Genomic DNA, 17,500 nt, shown 5'->3' with positions numbered 1-17,500 from the left:
CCTCACTACATCTGAATGAATGATTACACCAGCTGCCATAGATACGGATCGAACATCATGGGTGACAGCCACAATAAGTGCCACAAAATAGTTAACTAATAATTATTCTCAGATGGAGTACATTACAGACAAACTGTAACCGATCACTTTTCACATGAAAGTAGGGCTGTTTGTAAATCCTCCTGACAAGGTCGTATGTATAGGTGCTGATGAAGTGAGTTGACTTACAACCCATCAAGCTGTCGTGCCTTCCCTTGGTCTTGTCCTTCTTCTTGGTAACATCCCAGCCGTCAAAGAAACTCTGAAAAGGGGTGAGAGAGGAAAAGGTAAATCAAAGCTGCATCTCTGTGTCCTCACTGTACTGGATTTTCATCACTCCTGTGCCCTCTACCCCTAGTCTAGCAGCAGTTTTCATACAGACAGTATGTATCACACCATGACAGACTCAAATCAGCCTGGATAAGAGTGTTAACAAATCAGAAGAATAACAGTAATAAGAATAATTCCTAGAAGAAAATTTGATATATCAATATATTAGGAGTAGGTCTTAACGATCCCCAGCTATCTACCTAATGAATAATACTATAACAAAAAATCTAAAACAACAACACAGGAAGAGATATGAGCTAATCTTGTGTACACATAGCAGTTTTGGTCACAACTCCACTGTGTAATCATAGGACCCCAAAGCATATATTGGTGGGATTCATCTCTGTGGCCAGCCAGTGGAAAACCACGCCTGTCAGTGCCCTCTCAGATTCCCGAGCTGAAGGACACCACTGAGAGCTTCAGCAGACACACTGCTCACACCACCTGCTGGATTTGAGTCGCCTGGCGGTAAACCACCGCGATAGCCCCCGGTTAGACGCGGGGAGCCAGGCACATCACGTCCCGCGCCTTCCGCTAAAGCGGGAGTATTTACCCTCCGCCCGGCGACAGTCACGTCTCGGCTCTTCGCGCCGGCCCCTCTCCCTGCTTTACCGAGACCCTCGCACTAATTCTCCCATCAGGCCCGGCTGCGGTCCAAACGGGAGGGCTCAGCGGCGGGCGAAACCTGCTCGGGGAACGGGACGGGATCTGGCGGCCCATGCTGAACCGGGGATTACAACATCGTCTCCCACGAACACGGTAATGCCCTGCCAAATCCTGTCCTGGGACAGTTCCATTCCGCCCGCTTACCCACAGCATAGACGCCCCCACCCCCACCCAACAAGGGTATGCAAGAGGAACATCTGTAGGGCTGAGACTCCCGGGTTTGCAAGGAAAGGGGTTAAAGCTGTAAGTTGTTCAAAACTCAGAATGAATCATACTTTTTTTTCTGGGATAACTGATTCAGGAAAACACCAGGAAATTCACTCTCCCTCCAAGTCATTTACAGTAAGAGGAGGTGGTCTGGGGGGCACAAAGTATCTGGCTCTGCTCCCTCATGACTCAGACATGATCCTGTTCTCAGATCAGCGGGGCGCTGGACGCCTTTTAAGAAGTGTCTGGTTTGGTTCCCCAGCCTCACATGTTCTGTGGACATCACTGGAGTTAGCTATTCCATAAATTCAATGCTACTTATGCTATAAGTTAGCTATTCTATCAGTAACAGGAGTTTGAAAATTGAAAAAAAGGAACCTGAAACCGTTGAAACATGATGGGTATGTTCCCAGACGTTTTTTCCAGACAAAAACCTCATAATAGTGAGCATCAGTGGGCTTGAATCACACACTTGACATTTGAAAGACTATTAAAAGGCCGAGAATCTCTCCCTCCAGTCCAGAGCTGTCCAGCTGTCACGGTAATAAGCTGCACCTGATGGCGTGAGTCCTCGCTGGGGCCGGGCCTGTTAGACGGCGCAGCCTCCCCACCGCCCGGAGAAAATAATACTAATGCTCTCGTGTTACGGTAAGTGCCATTCTGCGGTTGTGCCACTTGTACTTATTTTCCTATTGAATCCAAACACACAATCAATATTTCGCTTAGATCTCTTAACCTGAACCCAAGGTCACTCGCTGAGGGGATTGAAAAGGTTTTCATCCTGCTCCAGGGCTGTCTGCCTTTCTGTAACGCGAGAACTTTGAGCCTCTGGCCAAGGAATTGACCCCCCCCCCCCCCCCCCCCCACACCCACCCACAATCATCCCACGATCGACGCAGGGTGAGCTCGGCCACGCCGATCCCCCACAATGCACTGCGAGGAGATCAATGGCCACCCCGGTGCTCCTCTGGGAAATAACGGTTATGAAGTCTGGCGTGAGAGAGTGGGCCGGTTTGCCTGGTCTTGTTCATTTCTACAGGCGAGAGATCCTCTGCAGGAAGACAGAAGGAACACACTGGCCTGTCTATTGATTCTAAGCAGAATTTGTTTCGCCCATGGGGTAGAGTTTAATGAGTCTACAAGCGTAGCAAAAGTCCAGAGGGACAATCCTGTACCACCAGACAAATTGGGGAGGGGGGAGAAGGGGGAAGAAATCCTGTCTTTTTTTTCTTATATATAACTCTAGCTGACAAGAGGAGAAAATTGTCTGAGAGGCTCATTTTTTTCAGATAAGTGTCCTTACGAAACAGGACTGTTTGAATGTTGAGTGCCGAGCAAAAAAATTTGGGTTTCTATGGCAACCCCATTTCAGCTGTGAAGTTGAAAATAAATGCAACCACCAAAAAAAAAAAGAAAAAAGAAGAATGAAATTCCCTTACAACCCTTCTTGTTAAGGTTCTGGGGTTAAGTGTCCTCATCTGCTCTTACCTACTCCCCCGTACCCCTGTACGAAACCCCTCTTGTACCCCCTTTCGACTGTATGTCTGGATCCAAATGCTGGCAGACCCAGTACAACACTACTTTTCCACTCTGCTGCCCACTGTAAGAACTAAAGCCATCCCAAGGTGCAAGTGGTCAAACTGACCCCTTCCTGTGACGCCCCTGGGTCTCTTTAATCTAAGGCTCAGATCAAGGCCTAGTCTTTCAAGCTATGGCATTTTGACGAGGCTCTGATCCCCACGACAACCATCCAACCCCCCCAGCTCGGGGTGAAGGCAGCCCACCCGCTGGGGAGTCACGGGATGGTGGGGTGGAGGGAGGGAGGATTTGCGTGGTGTGAGAGCCTCTCTCTCGGCCTCAGTACGAGCGCTGTGGGGCAGACTCCTCCAGGCCGTCTCACCTCATTTCAGCCTTTACTCATCCGAGCGCCTCCTTCACCTCCACCGCTCTACAGCCCTCCGAGGGTCGGCTTGTTGTTTTATAAGTCACGCTCCCCGGCTTTGCAGCTCCATCTCCAATCACACACCTAAAGTCAGGGCGTTTTTTTTAAGGTACTGATTTCACGTATGACATTATTTGATTTTTTCCTTTTCCAAAAGACAGGCGCTGGAGGAAAGCCCAACTCCGGCATGCACAGAGCCATGCGCATGCCAGCGGCCAGTGCGTGAGGACATACACCGCTTCGGTTAGGATTGCTGGCACTCGAAAACACAGGCTTTTTTTTTTTTTTTTTAAATCATCCGCCTTTGCCATCCGGCTCCACCTGGAGGCCCGCGGATTTGAGTCATGCCGCCAGGGTGCGCGAGCTCGGAAAAGCCACGTCTTTCATCCCAGACAATAATGATTTATTTATAGCCGAGGCTGTGCTCAGTCAAACCGCCTTTTATGTTCCATTAATTATCTTTAATTATCCGTGAGGGGGGCCGGAGGGGGGAGAGGGAGCTTTCTGCCGAGGCACAGAGAGGGCCGAGGGGCCATGACACACCCGCTGTCGAGCCCTCCTCTCCCGCACGGCCCCGCACGCTCGTAACTCCGCCCCCCGGGGACTTCACCTACTCCTGCCTCCCCCCCGTCTCTCCAAGTGTTTCAGTGGAGGAGGGGTGACTCATCTCCAGCTGCACCCATGTGTAGCACCCACCTGGGTGATGCACGGCAGCCCAGTTATGCCAGTACACTGACCACGCATTACATTACATTACACTACGCTTTCAGCATTTAGGAGACACTCTTATCCAGAGTGACTTGCATAGCTGACAGGTTTTACATATTATCCAGCTCTGGGTTAAGCACCTCGCCTAAGGGTACAGCAGCAGTGCCCCAGCGGGGAACTGAACCAGCAACCTTTCGGTAACAAGCCTTGTTCCTTCCCACTATGCTACACTGCTGCCCCCAGTGGCTGAGGTGAGGGGGATTTATTTAGATAGTTAAACAGGGGGGTGATCAGATGGCCAGAGTGAGAGAACCAGTTTGAAGAGCTTTAGCCAGAACACCAGGGGAATACCCTACCCTGCTGCAATAACTGTCATGGGGCATTTAACGACTGCAGTGACGGTTTAATGGTCCTTTCCTTTCCTCTCCTCTTCTCTCCTCCCTCCTCCCCTCCCCTCCCCCCCCCCGCCCTCCTTTCCTTCTCCCTCCTCTCCTCCCCTCCTCTCTCCTGCCCCCTTTCCTTTTCCCCTAACCTCCTTTCCCCTCTCTTCTCCTCTCCTCTCCCCCTCCTCCCTCCTCTCCCCACATCCTCCCCCACCCTCCTCCTCTCCCCACATCCTCCCCCACCCTCCTCCTCTCCCCCCATCCTCCCCCCCCTCCCTCACCTCGTACTCCTGCTTGAAGCCATAACCCTCTGCAGTCTTCATCTGGTTGATGTGCTGCAGCAGGTCGGCTACGCGCACCGCCGGGTGCAGCTGCCCCGTGTGGTAGGGGGAGCCCTTTCGCCCGCACTGTCTCCGTGGCGACCCCCCCAGGAGGCTGCTGGACTCGTTCACCGAGGTCCGCTGTTCACCTGGAGGCACACAGGTAGGCCGTTCAGCCGTTAGCAAAACTCACCTGAGCGGACAGGTGGAGGGTCCAGAAACGAAGTTAACTATGTCACGTGATGGGAACACAGACACATCCATTTAACTGACCTCAACTTAGAACTAAACCTCAAAAACAGACAAATGCACACACACATACAGGCAGAGCACAGTCCTAAAACAGCACTTTGGCTGTGAATCTCGGATAGTCAATCTGTCATTAAACAGTGAAGCTCTCATTCTTACTGCATGTGTCCCGTATGTGTGTCAGGAGAGTGTTCAGCCGTGCCAGACATCTGCAGAGCATATTCTAAACGCATCGCTCTTCCATATGGGACAGGCTGTGTGTGGTCCAGGTCAATCCCTTCCTCATCTGTGTGCGCTCACTAACGTCTTAGCTGCACTTTAAGTGTGGAAACGAGCTGCAATAAACCCCACTATTATGCAGTTTATAGTGTTCTGTGAGGTCCCCAGGCTGCAACGGCTGTTGTGATTGGTATTCAAATTCTATCTCTGATAAATTATGGCCTTTTCTTAAAGAAAAGGCACATGAAAAATGGGAGACAGATGAAAAATGCAATGCTTTGTGGCATTATTCCATTTTTCTTTTATTAGTTCAATATTTTAAAAGTGCAGGCATTCATATTTTGGGGGAGAATTATAATAAAGTAAACATGCAATAGAATCATAAATAATTTTTTCAATGTGTTGTTTTTTAGGGGGTGGTTTATGGAATACACTGTTGGGGACCCATGTCCACTTCTGCTTTGGGCTTTTTTTGTATTCGCTGTGATAACTTCTCCTTTGGTCTTTCTTGTTTTTAATCTGCTGTGATAGCGTCTCTGAAAGTCTGTCCGGATGAGAGAAAGAGTGGAGTGGAGACTGTGGGTGAAGGAGACAGGCTGGCTGGTGATGTCATAATGAGACGCAGATGCAATGCAGCCATTGGCTGGTTGCTCTGACTGCGCAGTGCTCTCTGACTGCGCGGCGGGAGGACTGCTTACTGCGGCTGCTGCAGTTGTGGGCGTCCATGAAGGACAGGGCCATGCGTTCGTCCTCCTGCAGGGTGCTCTGGTCGGTGAAGCTGCGGTCCATGGACCCCATCATGTTCGTCTTCTCCTGCCGGTACGTGATGGGCGTCTTGTTGATGTTCACCGGCTTCCTGCTGGCGGTTCACGGGACAGAGGGGAGATAAGGAGAGAGGGAAGGAAGAAGGAAGAGAGAGAGACAGAGAGGAGGGAGTGAGGGAGAGAGATGGCGGAAGACAGAGGGAGAGAGGGGAGGAAGGGAAGAAGGAAGAGAAAGAGATGGAGAGAGGGAGAGAGAGAGGGAAGTAGAGGGAGAGAGTGAGAGGGACAAAGTAACAGAGAGAGATGGAGAGAGACAGAAAGAGCAAAAAAGGGAGGGAGGGAGAGAAGGAAGAAGAAATTAACAGAAAGGAAGAAAGAAGAAGAGAGAATAGGATAGAGAGAAAGGGAAATATGCAAGAAGGAAACAAGGAAGAGGGAGATTATGGAAAGGGAAAAAAGACGAGGAAGGAGAAAAACATTTGGGATAGATGGGGAGAAGGTAGCACAGAAGCAAACAGAGGAAGGATGAGGAGAAGGAAAGCAAGATGGAGGGAGGGAGGGAGGGAGGGAGGAGGAAAGAAGGGATGAGAAGAATAAATAAGAGACAGAGAATGTTGAAGGAGAGTTGCAGATAGGTAAAGGAAGAGAGGAAGAAGGGAGGGGGTAGAGAAAGAAGGAGAGAGAAGGGGAGGGGGACAGGGGGAGAGGGAGAAGGGGAGGGGGACAGGGAGAGAGGGAGAAGGGGAGAGGGACAGGGAGAGAAGGAGAAGGGGAGGGGGACAGGGGGAGAGGGAGAAGGGGAGGGGGACAGGGAGAGAGGGAGAAGGGGAATAGGAGACAGTGAGAGAGGGAGAAGGGGAGAGGGACAGGGAGAGAAGGAGAAGGGGAATAGGAGACAGGGAGAGAGGGAGAAGGGGAGGGAGACAGGGGGAGAGGGAGAAGGGGAGAGGGACAGGGAGAGAGGGAGAAGGGGAATAGGAGACAGGGAGAGAGGGAGAAGGGGAATAGGAGACAGTGAGAGAGGGAGAAGGGGAGAGGGACAGGGAGAGAAGGAGAAGGGGAATAGGAGACAGGGAGAGAGGGAGAAGGGGAGGGAGACAGGGAGAGAGGGAGAAGGGGAGGGAGACAGGGAGAGAGGGAGAAGGGGAGGGAGACAGGGGGAGAGGGAGAGGGAGAGAGGGAGAAGGGGAGGGGGACAGGGGGAGAGGGAGAAGGGGAGGGGGAGACAGGGAGAGAGGGAGAAGGGGAGGGGGACAGGGAGAGAGGGAGAAGGGGAGGGGGACAGGGAGAGAGGGAGAAGGGGAGAGGGAGACAGGGGGAGAGGGAGAAGGGGAGGGGGACAGGGGGAGAGGGAGAAGGGGAGAGGGAGACAGGAAGAGAGGGAGAAGGGGAGACAGCGAGAGAAGGAGAAGGGGAGGGGGGACAGGGAGAGAGGGAGAAACAGGGACACCATTTCACTTGGAGGGAGCCACTGCAGACAGACGGAGGATAAAGTATGGAAACGATGGCTTTGAAAGAACGAAAGGGGTCAGCATCACTTACGGGTAATAAGAGTAAGAGTAGTAGTCCCTTCTGAAGAGCGTGAGGAAGAGGAGGAAAAAAAAACAGAGCGGAAGGGGAAGAGAAGAGAAGTGAAACACGGGCAGTGCCATTCCGGAGGGGCTCCACTCAGTCAACCCGAGAGCGCCGGGGGCAAACCGGCCCCGCCCGCCAGCGGGTCCGGGCGCAGCGCTCAGCGACCGGGCGGTGACAGACAGAGCCACGGCCGGGGCGACCTCAGACCGGCCGGCCTAATTAAATATGTCGGCTTGTTCCTCTTTAATGAGTACACCATGTGGCGCTCTGCCAGGGCAAATTTAGCAATCAGCCAGTTCACGGTCAACTTCATGGTGGCTTAAGCGCTCTAATGGGAGCAAATTTCTGGAGCGCCTCTGAACTCCTAAAACCGCCTGGGCGCAAGGCTGTCAGTCACACACGGACTCATCGTGAACTCGTCTACTTCTGCATCGTAGCGTGTCCTTTCGTATCTCACTGCGACTCGCCCAGTGCCTTCGCGGCTTTTGTAACTGCGATAACTGTAAACAGGACTCTGCTTTAGATGGTGTTTCCACTCCCTGGAGTCATGGTAAGAGTTCATGCAGCCGCCACTGATTCAGGGACTGGGGAGGAGCTTGCGGGCACAGAGCCAATCAGCTTCCTCATCGGGAGTGATGTAATGTGGTTACTGAGTCTCTAACCCTGCTTGAGACACGTGCTGTATAACCCTTAGCAGTTATAGCTCATACAAAGCAAGGGCATTGCACCTGTGCCTACTTAGGACAGATCTGGAATCAGAAAAAGGACAAGAGCACATACACGTCTGTTTTTGTCATTGTATTGTTATGCCAGCTGTAATAACCACAGTCTGATTAATAAGTATGTTGTATGACAGATTTTATGATATTTCAGAATACAAAATCAGATAATACAACCATTTTCTTAGATAAGAATGTGATGACAAGCTAGACTTGGTCAAGTGTCATTCTCATGAAATATCATATACGTACACTGAGCTGCATATTGATTATGATTACAATCAAAATCTTTCACAGCAAACTTGTAAGCAAGAGTCGTATTATATTTCATCACGTAGGCTTAAAAACATATATGCTCAGGGAATAGTCGTCTTCTAAATGGCCATCAGATAACTAGCACCGGCCTTGCTGCAAAGTCTCTCCAGCACAGTAAAGCTGAACTACGGCTGTCCTGGTTACATACTGCATTTATATATCAATGCCAGGCTGTAGGGCACGGTATGCTGGAACAAGTTGGGGGGGGGGGGGGGGGGGGTCCTGGCAGGTTCTCCAGGTCACTCAGGTCCTGGGAACGGGTCCCCCCTTCTCCATGATCGGGGGCTGGGGCGAGGCCCCTGGGAGTCCAGGCTAATTATCTCCAAAAGCACACCTTTTCCTTCCCAATTACCAGCTAATCTAGGGGTCGTGCCGCCGCTCACCGCCTGTAATTAAGTGCGTAATTGAATTGCATCCCCCCCTTAATTAAATATTTCACACTCAGATGGGCTCCTTAGATTAAAACCTGCGCGGTCCCCGGGGGTGCTCCACGTGGGAACAAGCCCGACAAAGGCCTTCCTGTCGCACATTTATCCATAATAAAAAAACCTTCCAAAAACGGTCTTTTTTTCCAAACGGAAAGGTTAGTTTAGCTTTTTAACAAGGAAAGACAGCCTCCCTGTGATTTTTCTGGGCTTGCCTGTTGCATGCTAGGTTTTGGGCTACCATAGTGCCACACCAATCTGCCGTTTGTTTCACGGCTGGACAGAGAACGCGGAGGCCGGGGTGTTAGGGGGTTGGGGGGGGGGGGGGGGCAGCACACTCACCCCTTCTTGATGATGATGATGATGGCCCCCAGCAGCAGAATGAGCACCACCAGGCCTCCAGCGCACACCCCCAGAATCAGCCCCATCTCCTCCGAGTGCTGCGACACCTCCATGGCCCGCTTGTGGTCCTTGCAGGCCGCTGGCAGCCGGGCAGGCGGGACGAGGGTGGAAACGGCAGAGAGGGAGACGGAAAAAATGAGTAACCCGAACCCTAATCCGAACCCCAACCCATCTCCTCTGAGTGTCCTTGCAGGCCACCGGGAGGCGGGCGGGTGGGACAAGGGCAGGAACGAGAGAGGGAGACAGAAAAAATAAGCAACCGCGTGAGGGACAGGGACATAGAGGAGGGACAGGGACATAGAGGAGGGACAGGGGCATACAGGAGGGACAGGGACATAGAGGAGGGACAGGGGCATACAGGAGGGACAGGGACATACAGGAGGGACAGGGACACAGAGGAGGGACAGGGACATACAGGAGGGACAGGGGCATACAGGAGGGACAGGGACACAGAAAGATGCAGAAGCAAAGCCCAGAAAGGAAGGACACAGACAGAGGGAAGAGAGGGGTAAGCAGAGGGTTAACAGAGCCCGGTTTAATCACTAATTATCCATTGTACACATTGCTTTCTGCTTCCCTCCGACACATCCTAGCCCAAAACCCCCTCCCTCTCTGTGATGCATGAATTCACCTCTGGAGGCTGTTCAATTGTCTCGAAAATGACTGTTATCACTATACATGTCTTTCTTGTCAGGAACCTGCTCCTGAAAACAATTTTCACAGGGGTGAACTCAATGGATGGATGTCACCGGGGAGACGTGGGTCCCCACAGATGGAGAACAAAAGGCTGTATGAATCCTTAAAAGGTAAACAAGAGAAGCACGTACAGCCAACAAGAAACGGCTCCAGTATAAATCACCAGCTTTGGTGAATGGAGAGCCCCCTACCCCTCTCTCAGCCAATGAGAGGCCTCCGCGTGACGTCAATCAAAAGATCTGATGGGAAAGGTGGTTGTGATCCCATTGTTCAGGGTTTTTTTTTTTTTAATGCGTTCTCATTTTCACTTTTTCTCCCTTTGCTACAATGGAATTGGCTTGAAGAAGAGCCTCGGGTGAGTCAGACCGACGCACAGACTCGGACCCACTCTGACAGGCGGGGGAACAACAGCAGGAACTACGGAAAAGAAAGAACCAGACTTCGCAGTCATTAACATTGATCTGTTATCACTGCAAACAAATCAAACCAGGGACGGAAAAAAAGAGGGAATTTTAACCATTCTTTTAATTGCGTTTGTTCCTGGCGTTGAACAGCTCTCAGCACCCAACAGTGCGTAATGTGTGTACTATCCGTCTGATTGCTTTGTGCGCAATTTGTAGGGAGTCCCTCTAAGGACAGCCAGTTGCATTCCTAACGAAAGCCTTGGCCTAATCCGTGTGTGAGACTATGTTTCGGTTCCCCATGTTTCGGCAGTCTACACTTTGTATCATTACACACACATCGTTTTAGCCACACAATGGGGGGGGGGGTGTCTCTGTTCATCTCATTCCCTCCACAATCAATACGCAGTGACATCTCTCTCGCTGATGTTTGCTCAACTTCCAACACCAAGTTCTGCTCTAAACGAGAGGGAGTCACTAAATGAGAAAGACAAAGGAGGGAGATTGCAGACGGTGTAATATTACGCCTCCCTCTCTCTCTCGCTCTCTCTTTTTTTTTCTATCATAGCTGCGGGATTGTATAATTCTCAGGTGCCTGCTATTCCAAACCACTGAACGGGTTATTACCGTAATAGAGGGTTATTATCCTTGTGAGATGAACTATATATACCTATGTGAATACACAGGGGAAAGGAGAAGGCATGCTCCACTGCCTCACTGCAGAGGACCCGCTGCCTCTCAGGAGTGGAGAAATATCCCTCCTGAAAGCCCGTGTGGCCAGCACATGCCGTTTAGTTCCATAACGTCAAACCTGGATTTTTGCAGAGAGGAGAAAGTCAGGGATGTCCTGAGGGCGGAGAACAGGGTCACAACTGCACATGAGGCACTGACTATATATGTGTATATATATATATATATATATATACCAGGCAAAAGTTTGGACACACCTGATTAAGATAATGGGGAAACATGCATTCAAAGACATTTTGATATAAAAACTTCTGCTTAAATGCTTGAATTTAATTTATACAAATATAATATAATTATGGATTTCTTTCCGAATTTTTTTTTAATTAATAAAATTGGTTACTCTGAATAATCTAAAAATAATCTAAATAATCTAAAATATAAAGTAGTAGACACTTTTTTGGTCACTGCATAATACCATTTGTGTTGTCTCATAGTTTTGATGTCTTTACCATTATTCTATAGTGGAAAATAGTAACAATAAAGAAACAAAGGGGTGTCCAAGCTTTTTACTCATTCTGTGTGTGTGTGTGTGTGTGTGTGTGTGTGTGTGTGTGTGTGGAGAAGAATCTGGGTGCAGTACAATGGAGCTGGGAGAGAGCACCTCCCAGACTGCACATCAACATTTTAAGGATTAGTGCAGATCTTTTGTGGTGCTGCAGTTTAAGGATTGCTGGCGGAGGGGCTCCGTGCTGTCTGTCCGTGAGGTCATAATGGCTGCTGTGGAGACGCCACGGAGGAGCACTGACCCAGCGGGTTTGACAGATCAATCCAGATGATATCTGCGCTCTGCGGAACGCCGTGTGCTGATCTACCGGCAGAGTTGAAAGGCGTTGTGGCCAGTGTGTCCGTGGCGCTGGTTCTGAAAACCCCTGTGCTTTGTCCCCTGTTCCCTGTGCCACTGCGGCTCTGTGCAATTCTGTTTGACTGCACAGGTCACATGTCCCGGTGCCACGCTGGGTCTAATTCGCACCTCGGGGAGATGTCAGATTCGATAGGTTAGACAGGCCCCGGCAGAGGAGGCAGGGGTTTCAGAAATCAGACACGCTAGACCAGTCTCTGCAAAGCGGCTGCACACCAGAGCCTGATGTGACTTTCACAGCCAGTCCCACCGGCCTGCTAATGCGGCTGGGGCAGACAGCCATCCGGCTAACACGCCGGCCTGTCGCAGTGCACCCGCAACGTTGAATTAACGTTGTCGCAGCAGTTGATGTGGAACAACTGCATGTTAGCTGGGATATCAGGGTGTACCTACATACTTGTATGAACATTATATTCATACACAACAAAGAAAAAAATATACAGTGTACAAGAGCTCATAGTATTACTACTATCTGCTCTGTTCTGGTCTGTGTTTTTGCCATCTACTGGTAAAAGTAAGGCATTGCCTTTACTATGGGGGAGCCAGTCAGTAAGTGAGTTGCACTCCCCGAGGTTCTCTGAGGATGCTAAGTAAGAGCCAGAAATGTTATATTATTTCCATACTTAGCCCCCAGGTCAGACATCTTCCGTCTTGCCACATTTAGCCTCCAAATTTCTATAAAGCCAGACATGAGCATGAAATTTGTTAGCAGATGAATTTGTGCACCTGCCGGCTGGCCAAAAGTGAAAATTGGCGTTTAGAAAGGAAATGGAAGTCTATTATTATCAGAGCGCTGCCACAGGAGTGTTAATTAAAATGTCGTCCTGGAATTGAAAACAAATCTCCGGCTATGTTGTCTACGGCCAAAAAAAAAGCGTTTGCTCCTCCCTCCAGTTCACCTTGAAAGTTTTCTAGTGTGGAACGGTCCACACAGACAGTCAAACCAAACGTCAAGAAGTGCACCTGACACAGGAAGTGCAGTGCCTTTCAAAGACAGCCTCCCTGAATCATTTCCTTCTATGGACTATCATTTTATAAACTGGAAGAAAATTAACACCACTGAACTCAGAAACTCAGAATGATTTCGAAATTACACTGACGATCTACTGACGAGTTCGTTAAACAGTTAGGTGCAGGCTGAAGAACTTATAGGCATGGGAACATTTCAGAAAGTTTCAGCTTGTTTTTTTCCTTCCCACTCTTTCTTTACTTTCACTGAAGCCGGAAAAAAAGGATGGGGGGTGTTTTATCTTCATCGATACATCGGGCTGTAATTAATCAGCCTCTAACAGAGTGGCTCTGAAGGGCACCTGGAGTGTGACACCAGACTAAATGGCTGCTCGGGAACTTTGGCTTCATGCTCCAGAGGAGCTTCATCTCCCTCATTATTCAGCGGGAGGAAAGAGGCCTTCAGCGGCGGGAGAGGAAACAGGGCTCGCCAACTCAATCTACCCAGAAGGCACCGCTTACCGCCGCGCGTCAAATGGCGGGGAACTATAAATACACGAAGGCTGTGCTCTGCACTCTCAGTGTGATACACGGGCAGACAATGGCAGCCGGAGAGGGGAGAGAGAGAGTGAGAGAGGCAGACAGAGAACGAGAGAGGGAGAGAGAGAACGAGAGAGAGAGGGGCTTTGATGTTGTTATGACTCTAATTCAATTTACCAGGCCCTTTTCAAGTTTCCCCCCGAAACTGCTATAGCGGCACAAGAAAAGGGCAGATGAAATGTCCCTCCGTGCAGAAGGGGCACAGGTGTCTCGTCACCTTTTTTGATGTGAAGTCCCCCCCCCAAGCCCCACCCTCTCGCCCTGACTCCGCAGGCCCGGTCCTGAAACCGGTGACATATAGCTGCAGGTGCTGCAGGAGCGCTTTCATCTGACTCCGACGGGGTGCGTGTTGCTGCACCGTCTCGCGGAACAGAGGGAACAGCGGGACCTCTCCCCTGCCTCTCACCGGGTTATCCCCCTTCCTTCTCTCACTCCGTCTCCAGCCTGAAGAAGGCGAGGAGGGGCGGATAACTCACTGCGGCGAACGTTTCGTTTGCACCGGAAAGCGCCCCAAACCCCTGACCTCCGCGTCTCACCTACAGGATGTCCCAAAATCCCAGCTGGGACCAGGGGGAGCGGGGCCGAGCCAAACTGAACAGCGACCCTCAGAGGGGGAGTCAGGCGGTCGGGCCCCAACCAGGATTGTTTGCTAGACTCTAAAGACCGGAGCATCTCCCTCAGCGAGACGGAGCCCGGGGCTGCTTATCCCTCTCTACAGGTGCTGCCTCGCGGAGCACGGGGGGGTCTCAGACAGGAGAGGAAGGGAATGAAACGGAATGAAACGGCGGGCCTGGGGAGGGGATTACCTTTCCGGGCGATGCGGATGCAGTTTATCCGGGTTTCCTGAAAGAGAAGGGAGACGGGGGTCAGAAACAGAGCCATGGCTGAAAATAGTCCCCTGGGCGGAGACCGGAGCAGCAGAGCTGAGCGCACAGCACACGCCATAATCTGCCTGCGCCGAACGACGACCTTAATACCACGCTGCCGGCTAATGAAGACTCGGGATGACCTTAAAATGCCTTTGCAAAATCACAAATGGAATATCGATTTTCTCGATAAGAAGTACCCCAAAGTAATGTCATGTCGCTTAACATGCTTGTGTGTGTTTGTGTGAGAGAGAGAGACAGACAGAAAGAGAGAGAGAAAGGGAGGGAGGGAGAGAGAGAGAGAGAGAGAGAGAGAATCACCGAAGATGGCTGTGACTATTAAGCGGGGATCGAAGCGGATTAGTTCGCTTGAAATCTCAGCTGGTGACAACTCCGGGTTATGAAAAGGACCTTCGTCGTCCACCATTAATGAGATCGTAAACCCTAATCCAATTCCGGGTCCGGCGCATCTATGAAGAGACGCATTATCGAATTAAGATTTACAGATGCTAATTCAGGCATTATAGGACAATTATGCAAATCTGCCCATACGGAGAGAGGAGGGAGAGCACTTTCCTGAAACTGCTGGTAAATGGCCTTTTTTTAATTGAAAATCCATTTTCGAGCCGGCCTCCCTTCCATATCCACTCTCAGGCCTGGTGCGCACACACAGACCCCTCTCCCAGACCTTCCCCCCTTATGCACGCTATTAGGACCACTGCGAGATCTCTCCCCCTTCATCAAGGTGACCCCGGAGCCACCAGGCTGCCATTGAAATGCAAGTGGGATATGGATACATCGCCAGGCACTCTTTCATCGGAACGCACCGCAGAGGCAACGTTATGTAAATTGTTACCCGAGATTACAATGGAAAGCCTACAGAGGGACCGCCAGGAGCCATTAGCTGCTGTGAAGTGTCAGTCCTTTGCATCTCTGAATGCCTACGTGCGGGGAGAAATTATCGGTGGGTAGAATCGAACCTGGGGGCACAGCACTGGGTTTACTGAGGGAGGGGGCAGTCACCGAGCTGGGGGACGGACTTCTAACTTCCACTTAATCAAATTCACGAAAACCGGCCACGCCAGCCTAAGCAAAGAGGATCTGTCAGCAAACCCGAGCTGAGTAAATGAATTATGAACACTATAGATATGAACGGCTGGGGGGGGGGGGGGGGGGGGGGGGAGAGAAGAAAGGAAACAGGGGAGGAAGACTTGTTGTGAGGCGCGCTTTAGAGTGCTGTGCGTGACAAAGCTGGCGTGGACAGCAAAATTATGATTGATTACGGCTCGTGGCCGAGTGAAGTTAACTAGTGAGCTGAGACCTTTGTAGAGCGGGCACAGAGGGTGCCCCACCCCCTCGGTTTCTTCAAAGGCAGAATCCGTGTTTGGAGCAACTGGACGCTGAGTTCAAGGGCTTACTCAGAGCTTGGGATAAGAAGCCCAGCCAACCAGAAACCAGCCAACCAGCAACCAGCCAACCAGCAACCGGCCAGCCAGAAAGTAGCCAACCATTAACTACCCAACCAGCTAACCAGAAACCAGCCAACCAGCAACTAGCTAACCAGCAACCGGCCAGCCAGAAAGTAGCCAACCATTAACTACCCAACCAGCTAACCAGAAACCAGCCAACTAGCAACTAGCTAACCAGAAAGTAGCCAACCATTAACTACCCAACCAGCCAACCAGAAACCAGCCAACTAGCAACTAGCTAACCAGAAAGTAGCCAACCATTAACTACCCAACCAGCTAACCAGAAACCAGCCAACTAGCAACTAGCTAACCAGAAAGTAGCCAACCATTAACTACCCAACCAACCAACCAGAAACTTGCCGACCAACCAGCAAAAATATTAACCAGCGGGTCAAGTCTACAGGGCTGGGAGACACTTCTAACTCTCCTGTGTTCAGGGAAGCGTTGCAGTGACGTGTCCCTGATGAATCTGAACGATGTGAAAGGCAGGAGCAGAATTAGAACAATGAGTGGGATGACGGTGGGTTTGTGAACACACGTGTGTGTGTGTGTGTGTGTGTGTGTGTGTGAGAGAGAGAGAGTGAGAGAAATGTGCGGGTTGCACAAAACTGATAATACTCGAATCTTTAGAGAACCAACGGGAGACTTCTGTCTCTCAAGTCCCACTTTAGATACATCAGTCAAAGCGATTAGATAGAAGCTCAACACCCGGTGCAGCAATCCTAATGCTAATTACCCAGAATAACTGCCAAAGCATTGTTCCATTTTTTGTTTTTGTTTTTTTTTGAGTGAAGCAGGCCATCGTTTTGAGGCTTGACTTATTAATGTAAAGCTGGCTCAAGCATGCATAGCTACAAAAACAGACAGAGATGGAAGAGGAGAATTTACAAGAAGAACAATAAACCGTACAGACAGCTAGTCGGACACTCTGATCTGCTGAAAGTGGAATTAGAGTCACACCTGTAACATGTTTGGTGGCAAAGTCAGGAGACTTCATAGACTCACACGGACTGGAAGTAAAGGACTGTCACTAGGGTCACCAAGCTGCTTTTAAGGACCTTCAAATATTGAAGGGAGAGAGTTGCTACCGTATACAGCAGCTGTGAAATGCACTTTCAAAAAGGCGCTCAAGTGACCAACCCTGGTGGAAGGGGGGTTGGCGGCAAGGAGATTGCTGGGGACCCCAGTGAAAGCACATCGTGGAAATTAAGTACAGCAGAGATCCCAGTAAAGGCACCCCGATCCGGCTGCTTTACCTCAGACTACCCTCACTGCCCTGAAACACTGGCCAAGGCCTCACCTTCTGTACCTTCTGCAGTGTACGCCAACAAATCTATTCTGAAGGATACTTTCCTTTTACTCACATGCATTTATGTGAAATTACGGGAGAAGATGGTCTTCAGTAAAGGTCAGAAGAGAGTACCGTGTTCCAGAAAGTCTTGTCAGAATTACACCACAGCTGCAAATAAAGAAACTCTGTGCTTGACTGACTTCTGCATTTTTTTCGGCTTCTCTTCGCTCTTACTTCTGCACTTTTTGGCTTTGCTCCGTTCTTATTTTTAAATTTCATTTCCAAGTCGAACCTTCATGTACAAACATTCTACTCACCAATAAACTACTGTGGGCCATACAGATGACATGCAATATT

General features: G+C 50.3%; 1 protein-coding gene across 8 annotated transcripts in view; it reads right to left on the bottom strand.

The window, feature by feature from the left end:
* The window catches only part of ptprub (protein tyrosine phosphatase receptor type Ub), a 202,245-nt gene that overhangs the window by 27,314 nt on the left and 157,431 nt on the right, over positions 1 to 17,500 (bottom strand). For 3 of the 8 annotated variants that reach the window (XM_036538070.1, XM_036538071.1, XM_036538073.1), the window contains exons 13-18: positions 14,324 to 14,360; positions 9,204 to 9,342; positions 7,370 to 7,399; positions 5,762 to 5,922; positions 4,557 to 4,744; positions 229 to 301 (exon numbers count right to left, since the gene is read on the bottom strand). In XM_036538070.1, coding sequence (XP_036393963.1) covers positions 229 to 301; positions 4,557 to 4,744; positions 5,762 to 5,922; positions 7,370 to 7,399; positions 9,204 to 9,342; positions 14,324 to 14,360 — 628 coding nt within the window. The remainder of the gene's footprint in view (positions 1 to 228; positions 302 to 4,556; positions 4,745 to 5,761; positions 5,923 to 7,369; positions 7,400 to 9,203; positions 9,343 to 14,323; positions 14,361 to 17,500) is intronic. The other 5 variants (XM_036538074.1, XM_036538078.1, XM_036538075.1 and 2 more) reach the window with 3 other exon arrangements.

This window comes from Megalops cyprinoides, chromosome 10 (genome assembly GCF_013368585.1).
Source record: "Megalops cyprinoides isolate fMegCyp1 chromosome 10, fMegCyp1.pri, whole genome shotgun sequence".
NCBI lineage: Eukaryota > Metazoa > Chordata > Actinopteri > Elopiformes > Megalopidae > Megalops > Megalops cyprinoides.
This window is presented reverse-complemented; position numbering and strand designations above follow the sequence as displayed.